Source organism: Cicer arietinum, chromosome 6 (assembly GCF_000331145.2).
Source record: "Cicer arietinum cultivar CDC Frontier isolate Library 1 chromosome 6, Cicar.CDCFrontier_v2.0, whole genome shotgun sequence".
NCBI classification, from domain to species: domain Eukaryota; kingdom Viridiplantae; phylum Streptophyta; class Magnoliopsida; order Fabales; family Fabaceae; genus Cicer; species Cicer arietinum.
The window spans coordinates 62,806,303-62,828,946 of record NC_021165.2 but is presented as its reverse complement, the minus strand read 5'-3'; the positions used below and the strand labels follow the sequence as shown (position 1 = coordinate 62,828,946).

At 31.1% G+C, this 22,644-nt stretch overlaps 2 protein-coding genes across 3 annotated transcripts in view; one reads left to right on the top strand and one right to left on the bottom strand.

The window, feature by feature from the left end:
* Nucleotides 1-16,266, bottom strand: part of LOC140920824 (uncharacterized) — a 22,873-nt gene extending 6,607 nt beyond the window's left edge. The window contains exons 1-3 of the mRNA XM_073369668.1: nt 16,210-16,266; nt 5,297-5,413; nt 4,883-5,209 (exon numbers count right to left, since the gene is read on the bottom strand). Of these exons, the coding sequence (XP_073225769.1) occupies nt 4,883-5,209; nt 5,297-5,413; nt 16,210-16,266 (501 nt within the window). The remainder of the gene's footprint in view (nt 1-4,882; nt 5,210-5,296; nt 5,414-16,209) is intronic.
* Nucleotides 16,267-17,750: 1,484 nt separating this feature from the next.
* LOC101496739 (anthranilate synthase beta subunit 2, chloroplastic-like) lies at nt 17,751-21,476 on the top strand. Of its 2 annotated transcripts, XM_027330468.2 has the most exons (9): nt 17,751-17,932; nt 18,050-18,207; nt 19,104-19,174; nt 19,303-19,340; nt 19,663-19,773; nt 20,003-20,102; nt 20,462-20,597; nt 20,841-20,924; nt 21,143-21,476. In XM_027330468.2, exons 1-8 carry the CDS (start codon nt 17,827-17,829, stop codon nt 20,886-20,888), a joined length of 768 nt encoding a protein of 255 aa, XP_027186269.1. In that variant the 5' UTR covers nt 17,751-17,826; the 3' UTR covers nt 20,889-20,924; nt 21,143-21,476. The 2 variants fall into 2 exon arrangements, with proteins under 2 accessions (XP_027186269.1, XP_004514366.1); XM_004514309.4 differs by lacking the exon at nt 20,841-20,924 and having other exon boundaries at nt 17,759-17,932.
* The last annotated feature ends 1,168 nt before the right edge of the window (nt 21,477-22,644 follow it).

Below are 22,644 nucleotides of genomic sequence, written 5' to 3'. Positions count from 1 at the left end.
TTGATTTAAGTATTATTACTTGATTTAATTTAAAAACTTACTAGTACTTCTAAGATTTTCATACAAAAATTCGTTTCAAATTAAATAAGTAAAATACAAATTAAGCCCTTATCCCCGGTATCACCTATCAGAGTGTAGTTCCTCCCGAACTTGAACTTCAAGATTCATTAACCTGTAATACTGCGATTTCGCAAACGCAGGGTCAAGCCAGTCAAACACAAATAACGAAGGAGGTGAGTTTCAAAATCATGATGACATTATAATACAAGTAAGAAGAACACACAAACAATCATAATAGAACCGTATCATAACACAAACATTCCATCAAGAAAATATCACATTAAAAAGACAAAAGCACTCAAGAAAAAATCAATAAATTTTACTATAACAACAAATTGTCTAAGAGAAATTTTCACCACACACGATACATATTAATCACAACAAAACAATCACAATAAAGTGCAATGCTATCTCTACTTCACAATGTGGTACCATTCTAACTCTGAAGTACTTGGTTAGGAGGCTTGATACTATGCCACCATCCCGGTGGACGGACAATTCAAATTGGCCCTGTGTCCTCATACCCCTCAACTCAACCCGAGACACATATACGTGACAGTCGAGGTAAACGTGTGTTGCGTGGTAGCTCCCGACATTTGGAGTGCTACCTCCAAGTCACCTAGGAAAAAAAAGATGCAAAAACAAAACAAAAGACTAATAAGCAGAAAATTAGAGAGGAAACAAAATATAAGAAAAGTGATACCTTACTCCTGAATTGTTGTTTTGCTAGACCGATTGTTTCAAAACCAGATTTTCTCCTTCTCTTTTGCCAACTAATCTCTCTCTTTTTTATGTGCTCTCAATTTGTGTTTTCAATTGTGCCCCTTTTTGTCTTCTTGTGGCCGACTATTTATAGACTTTTGGATATAGATTTCAAAAGACAAAAGAATAATTGTCAATTGATTACCATTAATCTATTTTTGTTGGTTTCTTTTCTTTTAATTGGCCACAATTATACCGATTCTTATTGCTATTGATTCATTTCTTCGGTTTTCTTTTCTATTCAATTGATCACCATTATTCTGATTTTTATGACCATCAATCAATTTATTTTTGGTTTTTTTTTCATTTATTTTGATCATCATTGCATTGATTTTTATGACCATCAATTTATTTTTGGTTTTTTTTTCATTTATTTTGATCATCATTGCATCGATTTTTATGACCATCAATTCATTTCTTTTCAATTTCCTTTATTTTTATTTCTTATTATTATTTTTATATTTTAGAAAATAGTTTGAACAAAAATTAGAGGCAAACAAGAACCGAAAACACTTGTGATTGTTAAAAGTTTATATCCATAATTATTTATTTTTATTTTTATATTTATTCATATATATTTACATATTTATTATTATTATTATTATTTCCTTTTTTAATAAAAAGTAAAAATCGGACAAAATTAGGTGTCAACAGTATTTATAGTTGTGAATTGTAAAAAATGGATTGTTGAAATTCATTTCAGTAATTTCAATAAGAAAATAACATTATTTCAATTGCATGAATTGTTTGGTACAAATTTTATTTAGGACCAGTTAAGAAGTATCATAGAATAAGTCTGAAACGTTTATAATATAGATGATATATTAAGACAATGCATGAAATCACATAAAAAATACGAAAGATAACCTAAATATATGTTTTATTTAAATAAAAAGCTAAATTACATCTGTTGTCCCTTAACTTAATTTTAGATAACGTATTAGTCCTTTATCTTTTTTTTTTCCGACTTGGTCATTTATTTTAATTTTAAGTGACAATTTGATATTTTATGTTATAAAATTTCAACAATATTATCCTTTTTTATACAAAAATTCAAAAAAAAAAATTCAAACAGAACTCATAAAATTAATTATATTCTTCAATATAATACAAATTTCATCAAATTCGTAGCGCAAATCTTCAAATAAACTCATATTTTCATACTTTATTTGATATTGTTATGAATAAAGGACTAAATCGGGAAGAAAAAAAGATAAATAACTAAAACGTTAACTGAAATTAAGTTAAGGAACCACAGGTGATAATTAGCCTAAATAAAATAGAAGAAAAAAAATAATTTGAAAGGATGATTTAATGTTTTAAAACTTGCAATATTCCATCTTCTTTTATTTAATAATAATAATAATAATAATAATAATAATAATATATTTTTTATTCATCCATGCATTTTCTCGATTATTTTATAAACTCCAGTGTTGTTCTTTTGGCTATATGCACTTTTGGTTTTTAAAGTATCACAGTTCGATAATTTTAGTGTTAACTTTTAAAATGACCAATTTAAATTTTAATATTTATTTTCGGTTGCAATTTTATGATTTCCTTTAATCTTAACCTATTTAATATGTACGTGTCTTTATTAGTTTATATGGACTATATATTTTGCCACATCAAAATAACTAACATATAAACAACCACTACGCGAAAAAAACGCATATTACAGCGCTTTTTTTAAGCCATTTATAGCGCTTTTTCAAAAAAATAAGCGCTGTGGACACGAGCGCTGTAAATGATACAACAGCGCTTTTAAAAAAGCGCTATAAAACATGTAAATACAACGCGCGCTTGTTATGCACATTTTACAGCGCTTCTTCACCAAAAGCGCTGTAATATGCACCCCGTCATATGAGTTATGGGTGTGCATTTTACAGCGCTTTTCTTGTACATTTTACAGCGCTTTCTTACGAAAGCGCTGTAAAAGGTGCCCCATTAAAGCGCTTTAGAACAACATTTTACAGCGCTTTGTAAAAAAAGCGCTGTAAAATGCCCACCCATAATTTCATATTATGGGTCTGCATTTTACAGCGCTTTTCTTGTACATTTTACAGCGCTTTCCCACGAAAGCGCTGTAAAAGGTGCCCCATTAAAGCGCTTTAGAACAACATTTTACAACGCTTTTTAAAAAAAGCGCTGTAAAATGTGTGTTTTTTTTTTTTTAAACGCTGTAAATTAATTATTTGAAATGAAAAGCGCTTTTTAGCTTTTTATGACATTTTTTTTAAAAAGCGCTGTCTTTTATCTTTGTATCCAAAATTATTTTGATCCAAAATTATTTTGATCCAAAATTATTTTGATCCAAAATCACTTCATAATCAGTAGAACAGAACATACTTTTTAGCTTTTTATGGCACTTTTTTTAAAAAGCGCTGTCTTTTATCATTGTACCCAAAATTATTTTTGATCCAAAATCACTTCACAATCAGTAGAACAGAACATATTATAGACAATCAGTTCACACAATCAATAGAACATAAATCAGAACTCTGTAACTTTTTTAACATATATGTAACTCTGTAATTTACAACCTAAGTAACTACATTCAGATACATATATACAACCTAATTTACAACCTAATTACCTACATTCAGATACGTATATATATAACCTAATTTACAACCTAAACTACATTCAGATCCATATGCATGTTCATATATTGTGTCCTATGATCATTTACATATAATAACTAACAGAATATACATTATATGCACTAGCTACCATATAATATTCAGATCCCTTGCTCAGCAGCAAGCTATTTCCCAGAAAATCAAATAATTTTCATGTCAAGCACGTACTGACACCATTCTTCCTTTAATTCCATCAGATCTTCCTCAGAATATGATGGACTGGAATTGGCAAAGTACTGCAATATAAAAATTGAACATATTATATTAAGTTAGTATCAAATATATAGATAATTTATATATGAAAATCATATAATGCAAATACCGTACCGTTTCTGGGATAATAGTTTTATTCTTCTCAACAATCTCCTTCATGAATCTCAATACGTAGTACCCACAGTCGATGTTATTTGTTTGACGAGGGCACTTTATTGAGATCCATGTAATGTTATTAGACTTCTGCTTCGACACTTTAGCACCTCTTTGAGCTCGATAAACTTTTAAGGCACTATCGAATGAATAAATGTGATTATTAGAGCATGAATATATATATATATATATATATATATATATATATATATAATGTACAAGCTGATTACAGTAACACTCAGCTCCTTATGTTCGAGAAGATCGTACATTTGCTCCTTTTCGAGGTATTCAATATACTCATCTCCAAAGATGTCTTGATTCATTTGTACAATGGGCGAATCGTTGCTGCTGCCCATGTTCCTTTTTATTTGGATGTCAAGACACGCCCCGTATTTACCAAGGCGTGGCTGACTTTTATTAGGAGCAGCAGCAGCAGCGACCGATTTTCCCCGATCCAGATTTTTTGTTGCTGCAAGTTTTGCAGCTTTATTACCCTCCAGCCTTTGTAGTTTGGCAGCCCTATTAACCTCCAATTTTTGAGGTCTGCTGCCTTTTTTTGGCTGTAGGGGTGGTTTATTTATTTGGACCTACAAAAATGAGGTAAAATGTTAGTTTATTGAATCTGAAAAAATAAAAAACCTTAGGCAATAAATGTGACAAACCTTTTCGGGAGATGTAACTGATTTGTCCTTGGGAATCTTTTTTTCGAGGGCAACAAGGTGTGTGGGCCATGCCACGTAACTGCCAATAGCGTCGCTTAAGAACTTCATATCTCCATCGTTGTCCGGTATGGGCAACGGTGCAGTTGGTTCGAAAGCAACCGTAGGCGATACTTTGACATGGCCCGCGGGGATCGGAATATTGTGCAATACTTCTCCCGAAGTATTGTGCAATATTCCTTTTCCCACCTTCCGTTGAGTCGGCGAGGACAAGTATAGGACACATGTAGTGACACCCTACATCAATAGTTAAAACATAAGTACAGTTAATATATAAGTTTGTTTAATACATAAGTAATTACATAAGCAAGTAAGTAGTAAGTAATTAATTACCTCGGGAATACTCTTCAAACCGACGTTGCAACTCCCGGTTTCACTCTCCATTTGTATTTCAGGTTGGAGCTGAACCGGAAGTTGCTTGTCTTTATTCGTATTCACCAAGAGTGCCACTTGCTCCGATAAGATTCTGAGCTTCTCTAATACTTCCTCGTTGGAAGGTTTTTGGCGCTTCTCTTGAGGAAAAAAGCTTTTGGGAGTTACGCCAAATCCTTTCCCCCTCACTCGACCGGAATACTCAGGGACATTAAACACTTTCCCAAGAATGTCCCTGCACGTATCCTTGTTGCCCTCTTGAGTTTCAGAACTTTGTTCAATAGTTTCCTAAAATACATGTAACATTAAAAAGATAAGTTCAATAGCATTTTTAAAATACAATATTAAAAAATATTAAAGTGATAATATACTTACACAAAGTTCTACAACTTTCTTGACATTTTCATTATCAACCACTCCTTCTTTGTTAACACGCGCTTCCTTCCATAAGATATGACGACCCAAGGGTTGATCGGCTTGGGTGTCTTTTCTCTATTCGTTAAAATCATAAACAAAATAATACAAATTAGTTACACACTATAGTTTATAATACAAATTACAAGTGATGTTTAATTACTTACAATTTTTTGTTCAAGGCGTGCATATCCCATACGTGATTTCTTGTATGGGTGTTTTGGGTTGCTTGCCCGTTCGCGATTTGCCTTACTAATATTCTATATAAAAAAAAAATAGCAATTGTGTAAAAATTTAAAATACGCTACGAATATGAATAATAAAACACAAATGCTAATAAATTAATCACTTACGACAAACGCCGGGTCAGAACGTTTGGAAACAAATGCACTCCATTCATCCTTTGATATATAATGTTGATATATCTTTGGAGGTTCAGCATTTGTGTTTCCTTCTCTATCTTTTAGATAGAAATTTGAGAGATGGGATCTAAATCCACGATGGATTTTCCCAGCAACTCTCAAAACATATGACTTTCGTTCCTCATCAAGAACAAAAGTGGTCTGCAATGAAAACAATTATAAGTAATGTATTTTACAGAAAAAAAATTATAAATGACAAAAGAGTAGATCAAAATATTTACTTGAATGTCATTCCAGATGATATCTTTGGCATCCTTCAACGCCTTATCTCTCCAGTTGTCTATTGTTATTGGGACATTTTGACGAACAACAGCCCCAATGTAGCTTACAAACATGGAGCTGTTGGGGTCAACTGGCTGACCACTCTCGTTCCAGCCAACCTAATAAACTCATATAGTAAGTACATGCCCTAAACCCTAAAAAAAGATAAAAAAACACACAGCAAACAGAGTATATATAGTATACCTCAAATTTAATGCCACTGCTCCGTGCTTTAATCACCCTTTGCATGATAGTTGCACCACGTTTGACTTCTTTTTCGTAAGTCTTAGAGGTGCCAACTTCTTCATTTTGAACTTCTAAATCTTTGTTTGTATCCATTTAACTACAACAAGTTCAACATGCACTTTAGTATAACATCAACAAGCTCAACATGGATCATGCATTATTATAAACAAACTCAACATGTATCAGTATATCTTAAAAAAGCTCAACATGCATTCTAATGATTACAAAAATTTAATAACATCAATACCTGAATAATGATGGTTCGAAGAAAGACGAAATGCAAAGAAAAGAGGGTTTGCAGAAAGTTCACAGAAATATGGTTCACAGAAATACGGTTTGAAGAAATACGTAATGAGGGTTACGTATTTCAATGAAAATATATTGTGTGAAATGGGAGAGATGATCTTGGATGGAAATAAGGTTCGAAATGAAGGAGATGATCGTGGAAATAAGGTTCGTAAAGGACGGGATGATAGGGTTTGCAAAAGAAGAGAAGAAATGAAGGTTGAGATGAAGGTTACGTAATGAAGAGGAAACTGAAGAGGTAACTGTTATATATACGTAACACTTTTACAGCGCTTTTTATAAGCCTTTTACAGCGCTTATTTTGTAAAGCGCTCTAAAAGGCTTCTTTAGTTAAATTTTTAAAAGGCTCTTTTACAGCGCTTTTTTCAAATAAGCGCTGTAAAAGACCTCCGTGTGTTATTATGTTATTTGAATGCCTTTTACAGCGCTTTTTTCAAATAAGCGCTGTAAAAGACCTCCGTGTGTTATTATGTTATTTGAATGCCTTTTACAGCGCTTTTTTCAAATAAGCGCTGTAAAAGACCTCCGTGTGTTATTATGTTATATGAATGCCTTTTACAGCGCTTTCACACATAAGCGCTCTAAAAGGCTTCTTTAGTTAAATTTTTAAAAGGCTCTTTTACAGCGCTTTTTTCAAATAAGCGCTGTAAAAGACCTCCGTGTGTTATTATGTTATATGAATGCCTTTTACAGCGCTTTCACACATAAGCGCTCTAAAAGGCTTCTTTAGTTAAATTTTTAAAAGGCTCTTTTACAGCGCTTTTTTCAAATAAGCGCTGTAAAAGACCTCCGTGTGTTATTATGTTATTTGAATGCCTTTTACAGCGCTTTTACACATAAGCGCTCTAAAATGTCTCTTTATGTTAATTTTAAGAGGCTCTTTTACAGCGCTTTTCCCAAATAAGCGCTGTAAAAGACCTCCGTGTGTTATTATGTTATATGAATGTTTTTTAAAGCCTTTTACAGCGCTTTTCCACATAAGCGCTCTAAAATGTCTCTTTATGTTAATTTTAAAAGGCTCTTTTACAGCGCTTTTTCCAAATAAGCGCTGTAAAAGGCCTTATTGTTTTTGTGTTTTGTTATGTTATGTTATTTTTTAAACAAGCTCAACATGCATGCAAAACCCACATAGTAGTAACTGGTCACCACAAAAATCCCTTCCTCTTCACCAAACTCTTCTCCTTTTATGCATCTTCTTCACAAACATCAAAGCTTACTCTTTCACAATTCAATCTCCACCTCAACACCCTTTTTATCTCTTTACATTCTCTTTCCTTCTTAAATCGAAACTTAATTGGTATTCAGGATCATTGCCATGTTGCGAAAAATGGGTTTGTGTCTGGTGTTTTTGGGGATTCCCATGATGCGTACAAGGTGTTTGAAGAAATGGGTTTGTGTCTGATGTTTTTTGGATTCCCATGATGCGTACAAGGTGTTTGAAGAAATGGGTTTGTGTCTGATGTTTTTTGGATTCCCATGATGCGTACAAGGTGTTTGAAGAAATTAGGTGTCTGATGAATATTATTTTTAAAGCTTTTTTACAGCGCTTTGTCAAATAAGCGCTGTAAAATGTCTTTTTTACTCACTTTCAAAAGAGTCGTTTACAGCGCTTTGTGTGAAAAGCGCTGTAAAAGGTATAAAACACTCATTATTTTATTTTTAAAAGGATCTTTTACAGCGCTTTTTAAGATAAGCGCTGTAAAATGTCTCTTTATTTTATTTTTGTGTTTGGTTTATTTGGGTTGGGATGACATTAAAAACATTTTTATCATTGTTTATTGGATTAAAAATATTGTTATCATTGTCTTTATCACAATACTTTAGGAGATGATGAATTATTAGAAATGAGTATTCTGAAGAATCTATATATATATATGCACTGAGCAAAAGAGAATCTCTCTATTCAGTTCAGTTCAGTTCATGTAAATTACTAATTTATATTCAGTTCAGTTCATGTAAATCAAGCTAAATATAAAACACTCATTGTTACATGAACTTGGTATAAAACACTCAAATCAAGCTAAATATAAGCAGAAAATAAATTAATCAGAAAATAAATTAATCAGAACTTAGTATAAAACACTCAATTCAGATTACATGCATATTTACAATAACACAGTTCAGATTACATGCATAGCTTATATAAAACAATTAAACATATATATACATTAAGATGCCCTTCTTCTTTTCCTGGTGACATTCACATTTGTTTGTCCATTTACAATACGAAACGATGGATTAATCCAAATTCCCTCATCATGATCATCTCTAAGATATAAACCATCATCAGTTGAATCAATTTCATGTGGTTGTTGTGATGTTGCAAATAAAAGATCATTACCAACATCTTCATCATTATTGTTATCATCACTTATTTTATTGGTCGATAGGACAACAGACCATTTATCATTAGAAGGATCAGTGACATAAAACACTTGTTGAGCTTGCGACGCTAAAATAAAAGGCTCGTCTTTGTATCCCACCCTATTAAAATCGACAAGCAAGAATCCTGACTCATCAATCCGAACGCCATTATTATTATCGACCCACTTGCAACCAAATATGGGAACACGAAACATTGTGTAGTCTAACTCCCATATGCGCTCGATAACCCCAAAATATGATAGATTTGCATATATTGGGTTTTTGTCTTTTGCACTTGAGACATGCATCGCTTCAGCTACGAGAGTGACTCCACTATTTTGCATAGTGGTCTGATCATCTTGTTCTTTGGTATAAAATGTGTAGCCGTTAATAACATAACCAGTGTAAGAAAAGACATGTAAGCTCGGACCATTTGCTAGCCACCTCAATCTATTTGAAATTGATCCGGGGTCTATATCAAATTTTGACATTATGTGATTTTTTAACCATGTTACAAAACTTCGATTGTGCTCTCGAGTTATCCAATTTTGATTCCTATTCATGTTCAAACGAGATAACTGATCAATGTGTATTGTAACATACGGTTGAACCTCATCATCATTGTGCAGAACATACAATTGTGCCTGCTCCCATTCTGTCCTTGATATAGTCAGTAGTCTCCTTCCAGTTATCCCTTCTCCTGATAGTCTTCCCGAATGACGAGACATGGGAAGCCCTATGGATTCAACATTGGACAGATATTCAGTACAAAATTCAGCAGCCTCTTCAACAATGTATCGTTCAGCAATACAACCTTCTGGTCGACTTCTACTTTTTACGTACCCTTTTAATATTTTCATATATCGTTCTATCGGATACATCCATCTCATATAAGCTGGCCCACAAAGTTGTGTCTCCTTAACCAGATGAACAGTAAGGTGAACCATTATATCAAAAAACGATGGTGGGAAATACATTTCAAGCTCACACAAAGTAACAACAATTTCCCTCTGCAATGTCGGTAATTTCTGAGGGTCGATCACTTTACTACAAATTTCCCTGAAGAAGAAACATAATCTAGTTAAGGCTAGTCGAACTTTTTCAGGTAAAATGGAACGTATACCTATTGGTAGCAAATGCTCCATTATAATATGACAATCATGGGTCTTCAAACCTTTTAACTTGAGGTCTTTCATACAAACCAAATTTTTAATGTTCGAAGAGTATCCTTCTGGAACTTTAACTTCGTGTAGAAATTTACATAAAACAATTTTTTCCTTTCTAGATAGAGTATGAGCGGCTGGAGGTAGATATGTGCGATTTCCTTTCTTTACTGGAGCCAGTTCATTTCTTATTCCCATATCGACCAAGTCCAATCTTGCATTGACGCCATCTTTAGACTTTCCTGGAACATTGAGTAACGTACCAATAACACTTTCAAATACATTTTTTTCAATATGCATCACATCGAGGAAATGTCTTACATACAATGACTTCCAATATGGCAATTCAAAGAAAATTGACTTTTTCTTCCACCCAGTTTTCACCAGCTCTCCCGCAAAAGGTTTGCCAAATTTATTGGTCAAACCTTGTACTTTTTCAAGTATTTGATATCCAGTCGGTGCTAAAGGAGCTTTACCTTCCTCTGATTTTCCATTGAATGCATTTCTCCACCCACGATACTGATGACTATAAGGTAAAAATCTACGATGTCCAAGAAACACATTCTTCTTACAATGTTTCAACCGCATCCAATTTGTACTCTCTTCACATATAGGACATGCACACTGACCTTTAATGCTATATCCTGATAAATTACCATATGCTGGAAAATCATTAATTATGCCGAACAACATAACCCTTAAATTGAAACATTCTTTCTTATACCCATCATAAACTTCCACACCTGTCTCCCACATACTTTTTAAATTTTCGATTAGAGGAGTCAAGTATACGTCGATATCATTCCCCGGTTGTTTGGGTCCAGAAATTAACAGAGACAACATCATAAACTTACGCTTCATACATAACCATGGAGGTAGGTTATATATTACCAAAATCACAGGCCACGTGCTATGTGAGATGCTTTGAAGACCATGTGGATTCATTCCATCAGTAGAAAGTGCAAGTCTTAGATTTCTTGACTCTATCCCGAATTCAGGATACTCGTGATCAATTTTTGCCCATTGTGGGGAATCTGCAGGGTGTCGAAACATTCCATCTCTAATTCTTTCATCTGCATGCCATGTCAAGTGTTTTGAATCTTCTTCACTGCGATACATGCGCCTAAATCTTGGTATTATAGGAAAATACCACACGACTTTTGCTGGAGTAGATTCTTTCTTCTTATATCGAGAGACATTGCATTTCGGACACGCCTTAAGTAGTTCATATTCGTTTCGAAATAAAATGCAATCGTTAGGACACGCATGAATCCTTTCGTAACTCATTCCAATAGAACACAAAATCCGTTTAGCCTCGTAGGTTCGACTGGGAAGTTCATTATCATCTGGCAACATATCTTTTATGAGTGTTAATAATTCCGTAAAGCTTTTATCAGACCATCCATTACTCGCTTTTAAGTTGTACAACTTTAATATCGCTGACAGTCTTGTGAATTTAGTACAACCATTATATAATTCTTTCTCTGCATCACTCAACAAACTTTCAAACATTTTAGGACAATCTCGAAGATCTTCTTCAACTGCTTTTGCAATCTCATCAACTCGGTCCGGCTCATATGTATCTGTATCGAAATCAGTTGAAGCATATGTAGAACTATTCTCAAAATTAATGTTTCCTTTTTTTTTCTCACCATGTCTTATCCAACATGTGTAGCTTTGATCAATTCCATTACATACTAGATGTCCTTCTAATTCATCTTCTCTAACACGTTTTCCAAAACAACATTTTAAACAAGGACAAACTACTCTATTTGGATCTTTTGCATTCTTCACTGCAAACTCAACAAACTCCTTCACTCCAATTTCATACTCTTTTGACAATCGATTGGCTGAAATCCATTTCCTATCCATATTATACCACCTATATAAATGCAGTAACAAAAATAATAAGCTTTCAAAACATATCAACAAGTTTCAAAAAGAAACCAATATCAACTAACAATTTCAAAACAGAACAGATCATGTGGTATGAGTTTTTGACAATTTTTGACAATTTCAAAACATAACAGATCATGTGTAAAAAATACCTTAGACAACGTAGATGGCCGCACAGTACGTAGAGGATATTAGGGTTCGCAACGTATATAATTATTTGAAAGATGTAGAGGATATGAGGGTTTCCAACGTATATAATTATTTTAAAGATGTATTTTACAGCGCTTGTGAAAAACGCGCTGTAATAGGTAGTTAAATTCAATGAAAGCGCATGTGTTTTACAGCGCTTGTGAAAAACGCGCTGTAATAGGTAGTTAAATTCAATGAAAGCGCATGTGTTTTACAGCGCTTGTGAAAAACGCGCTGTAATAGGTAGTTAAATTCAATGAAAGCGCATGTGTTTTACAGCGCTTGTGAAAAACGCGCTGTAATAGGTAGTTAAATTCAATGAAAGCGCATGTGTTTTACAGCGCTTGTGAAAAAAGCGCTGTAATAGGTAGTTAAATTCAATGAAAGCGCATGTGTTTTACAGCGCTTGTGAAAAAAGCGCTGTAATAGGTAGTTAAATTCAATGAAAGCGCATGTGTTTTACAGCGCTTGTGAAAAACGCGCTGTAATAGGTAGTTAAATTCAATGAAAGCGCATGTGTTTTACAGCGCTTGTGAGAAAAGCGCTGTAATAGGTAGTTAAATTCAATGAAAGCGCATGTGTTTTACAGCGCTTGTGAAAAAAGCGCTGTAACTGATACGCGAAAGCGCTTCCTTTTACAGCGCTTTTTTGACAAGCGCTGTAAAAGCCTTATAACGTGATGCGCAAACGTTATTTGACCTACTACATCGCTTGTTTTACAGCGCTTTGAATCAAAAGCGCTGTAATAGGTTCCGTTATTTTTAAAATATAATTACAACAGCGCTTGTGTTTAGCAAGCGCTGTAAAATGGGCGCTGTTAAATGTCATTTTTGGCGTAGTGAACAAATTAACCCTCAATAATTTCAATTGTATAACACATCTTCATCTAAACATGATCAAGGACAACCATCAGCATCCTTTTTTGTCACTGCTCTAATGGAAATTGTCAGTTACTGACCTCACCAAGTCTTTCAACTCCGATAAATTTTTTATGATGAAACTTTTGTCTAGATCTTTAGTCTTTATAAAAAAAAAGAACGGATTCGAAACAAATTAAAATATTCAATTTTTATGTGTGTAGATAACATGTTTCTTGTTTTTTTTATTCATTGGATCTAATTATAATATTATTATTTTAGTTTTGATGAAACTTATTTTTCCATAAAAAAATGTTGAATTCCATGTAATGCAAGGAGAAGATAGACAAGAATCCCTTACTTTTAAGGAGGGAAGGTTACCCTAACTTTATCTCAATTTCTTTCATCCTTTTCCTCCATTTTCCATTCATATTTTTTCCTCAAAATTAGATCCAAATCCAGAAAAAGGTAACCAAGATGTGAATCAGAATAGTGGAGTACCACCTACTTGCCAAACAATTTTGAGATCCTTAAATAATCATTTTCTAGTGGTGACTATGTGAGTGGGACCACCGATGGCCCAACTTCTTCTTAGTCCTACTTTTGTTTTTCCTTTTTTGTTGATTAGTTTATTTGGATAATTATCGTTTTATTAAAATTTTTGTTTGTTAGTTTGGAGATATAGTGAATGAAGAATAAGAATTGTGTATTAAGTATTTATGGACTAATTTAATTGATAAAATATTGATATTATTAAATTATACATTATATATTGAATTTGAATTTAAAATATTGTAATATAAATTTCTTTATTATTTTATCTTTAAACAGAATAAAAGTGTGTATTAAGTAATTAAAATAATATTTTTTGAAATTTTAAGCATTTATTGGCAATGTAATTTCTTTTACACTATTAACATATTAAACTATTCATGTGCAAGATTTAGAATGATTTAGAAGTAATTATAAAAGAAAATGAAATATATTTAATTATTTACCAATTATAATTGTGAAACTGTAATATTGATATTATATATAAATTAAATATATATTTTTTAAAATATTATTTAGAAAAACGCAAAATAATGATTACACACCAACGACCAATTTATCTAATGATCCAATCATTCATCCAACACATTCTTGTAAGCATAGTTGTAAAAAAATTTCAGCACATCTTTTATAAAACAAATGCAATGTATTTATAAAAATAGGGTCGTCATAAAGAGTAAGTTGAAAAATACAATTTGAGAAAATATATTATTAATATTTTCTTATACTAATAAAAAGTTTAAATAATTTGAATTAAATATCATATAAAAATTCAATATTTAAAGGATCCGTATGAATATAAATTATCTATCAATATAATTGATAAATCCTATGTATCAAAAAATTGATACACGCAAAGTGAAATTCGAATATACAACTTGTTTGAAAGTTTAGTTTTGTAGTTTAAATGGATAACGTTATAAAATAATTATCAGTGCTATTAAAAGTAAAGACTTAAATTAATTTATAATATTTTAGATGAGGGTCATTTTAGTCGTTTAAAAAATAATATTCAAATTAATTATGACAATGGTATAAATGGGACATACTAGTCCATTTGTTAAATTTAATATAAATTTGACATATTTTTTTTAATAACTGTAAAGGAATGATGAAGTATCATTGTTGACGTGTAAATATTTAATCTATATGATAAATATATATAATAGTTATTTTTAAAATTAAAATAATATTAAAAGAGATTAATTTTATTTAAAAATATTTTTACGTTAACAATTTTTAATACACTGTGATATAGATAACTAACATGTCATCACTATTACTTGATTCCTTAAGCATCACTATTACTTGATTCCTTAAGCAAAAAAATAAAAAATAAAAAGTTAAATTTAGATTAAACTTGACATATGACTAATACACTCCTTTTATACTATTGTCAAAATTAATTTGAGTATTATTTTTTTTTAAAATAATTAAAATGATCCGCGTCTACAATATTAAAGATTAATTTGTTTTTTTACTCACGCCGCTAATTAATAATTAGATGATTTAATATTCACTTATCACTAAATTAAAAAACAAAATGATAAAGGAGTTAGGAGTTGGATTTCATCTTAAATCTATGAATAAATAATAATTTTAATTTTAATGTTGTATCAAACTGTCACACTATGAATAGATAATATCAAAATGTCATACTTTTAAATTCCAACCGTTGATCGCAAGTACGGCATGCGACATGCTGAAGGCAAATTTTTTAAAATTTAATAGAAGGTCGCATCCCCAAGATGTGACCATGTATTGTGCCTAATTATTTTTTTTTTCTCATTTTTCCAAATAGAAAATTATTTATTTTGAAGATAAATTTAAATTATTTTAATAATTGTCTCTTGTTTTGTAAATAAATTAACAATTTAATTATATTTTATTAACAACTTTGTCCTATTTTTTTCTCTGGATCAAATAAATAAAAATAATAATAATAAAGTAAATTATATTGATAAAATAAAATTAATTAAATTGAACAAAAAATACATTAAATTAAAATAAAATATTATTAATAAATTAAAATAAAATACATTAAGTTGAATTGAATAAACAAAATACAGTTGATTAGATGATATGGATTTCAGTGTTTCCATATGATTTGAATGATCTAACCATATGATATTTTCAAACAAAATACCAAATAAAACGGAGAACACAAAGAAGAAAATATGGAGAAGAAATGAAATGGTAAAAATCGCCACACTCCACAATAAGGAATGATAAGATCAAGGTAGAATCACCACAAGAGTAGGAGGCTCTTGAAAGAAGAACCCTAGAGAACATTTCTCTAATCTCACACTAAGTGTTTTCTTCTTTCAAAAAGTCTCGTGTGTATTACAATAAAAAAGACATGTATAGCCTAACACAAAATAACATGGTACCTAGGTTACATACAACTAATGATATTGTGCCTAAGTTATCAAATATTTAGGCACACACACTAGTCAACATAATTCCTAATTATTAGGTATGATTATTACATCCCAAAATTAAATGTTAAAATATTTATATGATCAAAAGATTAATATAATGTGGATCAATCTTTTCATAGATCTTATGACTAAGAAAATTAATAACTTGTTTCTCTAATTGTTCTTTTAGCTCCTAGCCTTCCTTCTAGTCAACGGTCCTTCTGCTCGTAGTTCTTGAAGCTCATTAACATTCATGTAGGGTTGGTCAACATCACTAGATGTGCCTAAACAAATAACGTGTTATATTATTTTAACAACTCTTCTATTTTGTAGATAAATTTAAATTAATTTAAATATGAGAAAGTTATTTCTTCCTTTCATAATCGAACGTTCCCAACTCATTAATTTAAATTATTTTTTAATTTGTGGTATTTTTTCTTTAATTTAATATATTTTTTGTTCAATTTAATTAATTTTATTTTATTAATATAATTTACATTATTATTATTATTTTATTAATTTTTATTTATTTGATCCTGATAAATAGTAGGAGGAAGTTGCTAACAAAATATAATTAAATTCTTAATTTATCTACAAAATAGGAGACAATTGTTAAAATGATTTAAATTTATCTACAAAATAAGATAAAATTATTAAAATAATATAACACGTTATTTGTTTAGGCACATCTAGTCAAACATTTTTTTTCTTCAATTTAAAGTATTTTATTTTAATTTATTAATAATATTTTATTTTAATTTAATGTAATTTTTGTTTAATTTAATTTATTTTATTTTATTAACATAATTTACTTTATTATTAATATTTTTTATTTATTTGATCCGAAGAAAAAAATAGGAGGAAGTTGCTAACAAAATATAATTAAATTATTAATTTATGTATAAAACAGGAGACAATTGTTAAAATAATTTAAATTTTTCTACAAAATAAGAGAGAGTTGTTAAAATAATATAACACGTTATTTGTTTAGGTACATCTAGCAACTGCATTGTTTTTTCAATTTAATGTATTTTATTTTATTAATATAATTTACTTTATTATTATTATTATTATTTTTATTTATTTGATCAGGAGAAAAAATAAAAAAAATTTGTTAATAAACTATAATTAAATTGTTAATTTATCTACAAAACAGGAGACAATTGTTAAAATAATTTAAATTTATCTATAAAATTGAAGATAGTTGTTAAAATAATATAACCAACTATTTATTTTGACACATATAATGAATCATATTTTTTTTCTTCAATTTAACGTATTTTATTTTAATTTATTAATAACATTTGTTTTTTAAAATATTAAAATTATTTTTATTTTATTAAATAAATAATTTTTTAATTATAAAAATAAAAAAATAATAATATTTAGTCTTCTATTAAGTTTTAAATGCCGGATTTGCGGTCAATCGTTGGAATTCAAAAATATGATATTTTGATATTATTTATTCAATTTATAACAGTTTAGTACAAGATAAAAAAAAAAAGAGGATATTAGAATAAAAATTCCAAAATACTATAGTAGCATTCACGGTTTTAAAAAAATAACGACATTCCTCTTCCCCAAATATTTGTCATAGAAAATAAGTCACTTAATCATAATAATCATCACTTTTGATATATGGAAATGAAAATCGTGTTGGACAATTATTTTTCTTTTCATTTTTAAATCATTAAAACCATCCATTGAATATAGTACGAATGTACGATGTAAAGAGCTATTGTTATATAAGATTCTTTGAAAACAGTATCCTACACTATAGCGACACTTGGGAGTTGGGTCCATTGAAACACCACAATGGCTGCAACATTCATCTCTCGCATCTCTCTTCTTCAACTAAACCCTTCTCTTTCTCTTACACCCCATCACTCTCCATTAACCCACCAACAACAATTTCCCTCAAGTACCCTTTTATTCATACTCCATTTTTTGTAACCATGTTTATTTATGATTATCAATAACGAATGTTCTTTTTGTTGGGTCATTTATTTTGATGTAAAGTTTGAATTTTTTATGGTAGATTTACGTTTTGTGGCTAAAAGGGCGAAAGGGGTTGTACTAAAAGCTTCTTCAGGTGTATTGGAAGTCAATTCCAAGCAACCCTTTTCAGTTGAAAAATCTAATGATCCAATTGTTGTTATTGATAACTATGATAGCTTTACGTATAATCTTTGTCAGGTTTGGTTTAATGTCTATTACGTGTTTGATTTAATGTCTTTTTTATATTGAAAATAAAAAATTAAGGTTGATGAATGACTCTATCATATATATCATCTTTTAGTGTGAGGAATTATAGGGCATTGATTATGTTTAAGTGCCATGTTTTCTGTGTTTTAATGCTGAAATTGGTGGGAGTTGATTGATTTGAAGAATTGTAGAAGATCTGATTTTTAAAGTTGTTCAAATTAGAAAAAGTTGTGTGGTTAAAGTGTTTTAAGCTTTAAATGTGGTTACCGTTGCGTTATGATCCTTAATGTTGGGGGAAATTGCAATGCTGCTGTGATCGTGGCTATGACATGATTGCAGAAACCTGAAAACCTTGAATAAAAGGGGAAATTGCAACCCCGCCAGGGTTGTGTCGTAATGTGGTTATGCAAACCCCAAAAACTTTGACTTTGAATTAAAGTCGCAATGCCGTCACAAGTGTGTCGTGCATGGTTGTGGAAACCCTTAAAATGTTGACTTTGCATTGAAGTTGCAATGTCGCCACAATTCTGTTGTGACATGGTCCCAGAAACTCCTAAAACCTTGATGTTGCACCCACAATTGCGGTTGTGAAATGTGCAGCAAGTTGAGATTTTGCTGATTTCAAGCACTTATGCCTTTTCCATCTGAAAAATGTTACCCTTTTAAAAGTGTCTCAAAATTTCCCCAATTTATCTCAAAACCTTTTTCTTTGAAATTAGATTGAAAATCTATCAGAAGAGTCATAACAAGTTTGAATACTTAGCACCTTGTTTCAAGAGAAATGCAATAAGGAACAAAGCTAAGGGCTGATTCTATTATTGTACTTGAAGTGTTTCTTCCTTTTCCTAAATTGGTTATTCTAATATTTGTATCGTTTACATTTGAAGTATATGGGAGAGTTAGGATTTCACTTTGAGGTCTACCGAAACGATGAGTTGACGGTGGAGGAGTTGAAAAGGTAAACTATTTTGCTGGTTATGCATGTCTAACATTTTCTTATCGATGAAGCTGTATGTGGTATGATACATATTCTTTATAGTTCCTGATGTAATAAGAAGCTGTGTGTTCTATTTATTTTGTTATTAGAAAAAATCCAAGAGGAGTGCTGATATCACCTGGGCCAGGTATGGCTTGCCTTCTTTTAGAACTCACAATTATTTCTAAATTTTTAAACAAATAAACTAATGAAACACCCACTGTTTTCAATTGCTGATCGCAGAAAATAGTAATTTGTTCAAATTTCAGTGTGATAGTACCACATTAGCCACTATTTGACAACACTATGTAGTGAGTAGTGTATTGTAGAGCAATATGATTTTTTTAAGTTCTATGCTATAACGTTGTTGCGCTGCTATAACTGCTGTTTGACAACACTGAAAAACCTTAGATATGATCAATGAACTGACCACAACAAGACTTGTAATGTACGTTGTTTCCTCCTTACAGGAACACCTCAAGATTCAGGCATATCTTTGCAAACAGTTTTGGAACTTGGACCAACTGTACCTGTGTTTGGTGTGTGCATGGGGTTGCAGTGCATGGGAGAGGCTTTCGGCGGTGAGTCTTAATAATTCCTTGTACTTCCATTAGCCACTAATCTATTAATGAATGCAGATTTTTCTTAACATGTTTGTGCATCGTTCATCATTAACTCAACTTTCATTTTTAAAAGGAAAGCATCTCATACATTTTAACTTTCACCCTTTCATCCCAATAACAACATCATTTCTTCCCTTGACCGGACCATTACAATAGGATCAAGGCTTTCTTCGTTTATCCGGTGCAGGGAAAATCATTCGCTCTCCTTCTGGTGTGATGCATGGAAAAAGTTCTCTGGTTTATTATGACGAGAAAGGAGAAGATGGATTACTTGCTGGACTACCAAAGTAGGTTTCATTTATTACTTTTGTATGAAATTTTTAGGAAGCATTTATCTGTTGTTGCTTTTTCATTCATACACTGTAATATAGTTTAGTGTTATGTTTCAAAAACTGTATCTGACATCAAACCAGCAAGACCTCCATGTCATGCATCAACTATTTTAAACCGCTCAAATCAGGACAAAACCGCAGTCGAACATCTCAAATAACCGAACCATAGATAGCGTTGGTTCATGGTTGAACTGTCCGATTTGGCTCAATTTTAAAAGATTGGTTTACTGTTGGTTAAGTAATCAGCAGCTAGATTCCATTCACTTTTAAACGCTTGCGAGTTCTGATATAATTTATCTTCATATCATTTTCAGTCCTTTCTTGGCTGGAAGATATCACAGCCTTGTAATTGAAAAGGAGAGCTTTCCTCATGATGAACTTGAGGTAACAGCATGGACTGAAGATGGTCTCATAATGGCTGCTCGCCACAAGAAATATCGGCATTTGCAGGTAACAAGTTATTCTTCCTGCTGTACTGATTGGTCATGACAGCATCCTAGAAAGAATCGAAATCATTTTAGGTCTACTGTAGGTAGTCTTTACTGATTTCCCCGTTTTGTCAAATAGAATCACATACATTAAATGCAGTTTACAAACATGAACGCCCAATACGACATTGACAATGACATATAGACACATGTAATAACTGAAATAAATAAAAGTAATTGAATGTAACTACATGTGTTGGTGTAGGACACAGACACGTATCAGACAGCGAATATGTCTTCAATTTTGAAGTGACGATACTGCGTAGTTAATGAACAATTTTATCACGAGGTGGTGCAACCTTTGTATCCTACTACCACCTATCCTTCACATTGTTTTATTTCTACTTTATAATGCAAAATCTTAGGCACATTTACTTTGTGAAAATATTTTCAATTTATTAGTAAATGACTATGTTGATTTTGAGTTCATCCTTTTCACTCTAAACTTGTAATTTTTCTCCCTTTTTCACATAATAAGTTTTTTTCTTCATTTATTTGCAACTACAGGGTGTTCAGTTTCATCCAGAGAGCATTATAACCCCTGAAGGCATGACAATTGTCCATAACTTTGTGAAGCTTATAGAGAAAAGGGAGGCTGCTAGTTCTTGAAACAATGCTGAATGCTTAAAATAGTTTGAAGTTATATGTAAACCAAAATAGAATTAATAAAAGAAATAATTATTTTGGTAACCTATTTGTCAACTAGTTTAAAATTTTGAAGCAAAACATGGCAGGGAAAATAATCTTGGCTGATACATAGGATTTCCCTGAAACCTATAGGAATTATTGAAGTGTATGTTGCTTCTCATGTTTGTGATAATTTTTTAGTAGTTCTTAGTTACCTTTTTTTTTTCTTTACACATTTTACAAGCATTTCAATCAAACATATAATTTGGACAAAAAATGGGAGGTCATTTTTCCAACCCTCCAAAGCATTTTTCAATCTTTTGCATTAGGAATAAATATCAAGAGTTTCTCCAACTGCACAAACTTGTTTAATTATCTTGATTATGTAGAGAATTGGTTCTCTATGTTTAGAAAAAATGAGCCTTGTGGTTTTCAATGAAAATGTCCTACTATATGTTTTCATTTTGTTCAGACTGAGAGCTTCCAATGCTTCAAATTGGTTCTTATATGAAGGCATATCTAGTTTTTAATGAGAAGTTAACTGATTAACGAGATTAACGTTCGAGAGAGAGTCAGACTAGGACCAATTTGGTCACTTAATTGGCCACATCAGTGCTGTTAATAGTGTCATCAAATGAGTGTTTACAGAATTATAGACTATTAAAATATAAATAGAGTTATGGACATTTTTTGAGAGTGCTTTACAAAGTCATAGACTAATTTGGTAGTCTAATCATTATGTAATGTTTAAATAAAATTTGTTGAATGTGTGGAATAGGAAGATTAACATTAATCAAATTAGGCGTATGGCTTATATTTGAATTTGAGCATAGCCATAATTCACATTCTATACACCCAAAATACATTATCAGAATGTTAGGATTAAAATTCAAAATAAATGCATCCAAAAGAGCATATTTAATGCAACATTACCAAACAACCATAATAAATAGTCTCCTAATCTTCTAATTAGTAGGTTGGTTTTGTGCCTAACTTTAAGTAGATACTCTCCAGACAACCTTCAAATCAAAATTAAAATCCAAACTTAAAGCATGTTGTTGAGCCAAAATAATTAAAGTCTAAAAAAACAGAGGCAAATACCTTAGCAGCCACATGCAATTAGTTTGGTTACTGATTTTGTTAATTCTATTCTTACATATTGGACAAAAAGCCATCTTTGTATGAGGCAATCTTGTGTCCATTAGTAGCCACTAGCATATATGGCAATAATCCTCTCACATGTTTTTCTCCTTTCCAAAGACAACTATAGATTCAAAAGTACCTACTATCATATATGTTTTATTTATATCTTGTGATCTATATTTATAATTATCAATATTATTAATCAAATCCTACAAAATGCCATATGAAGGTGGTGGCTG

Bases quoted from the DNA above. Each gene is read 5' to 3' on its own strand.
- LOC101496739 (XM_004514309.4), top strand. From the start codon at position 17,827: ATGGCTGCAACATTCATCTCTCGCATCTCTCTTCTTCAACTAAACCCT. The intron at 19,175-19,302 runs GTAAACTATTTT...TTTTGTTATTAG, and splicing joins ACGGTGGAGGAGTTGAAAAG to AAAAAATCCAAGAGGAGTGC. The intron at 19,774-20,002 runs GTGAGTCTTAAT...TATCCGGTGCAG, and splicing joins CATGGGAGAGGCTTTCGGCG to GGAAAATCATTCGCTCTCCT.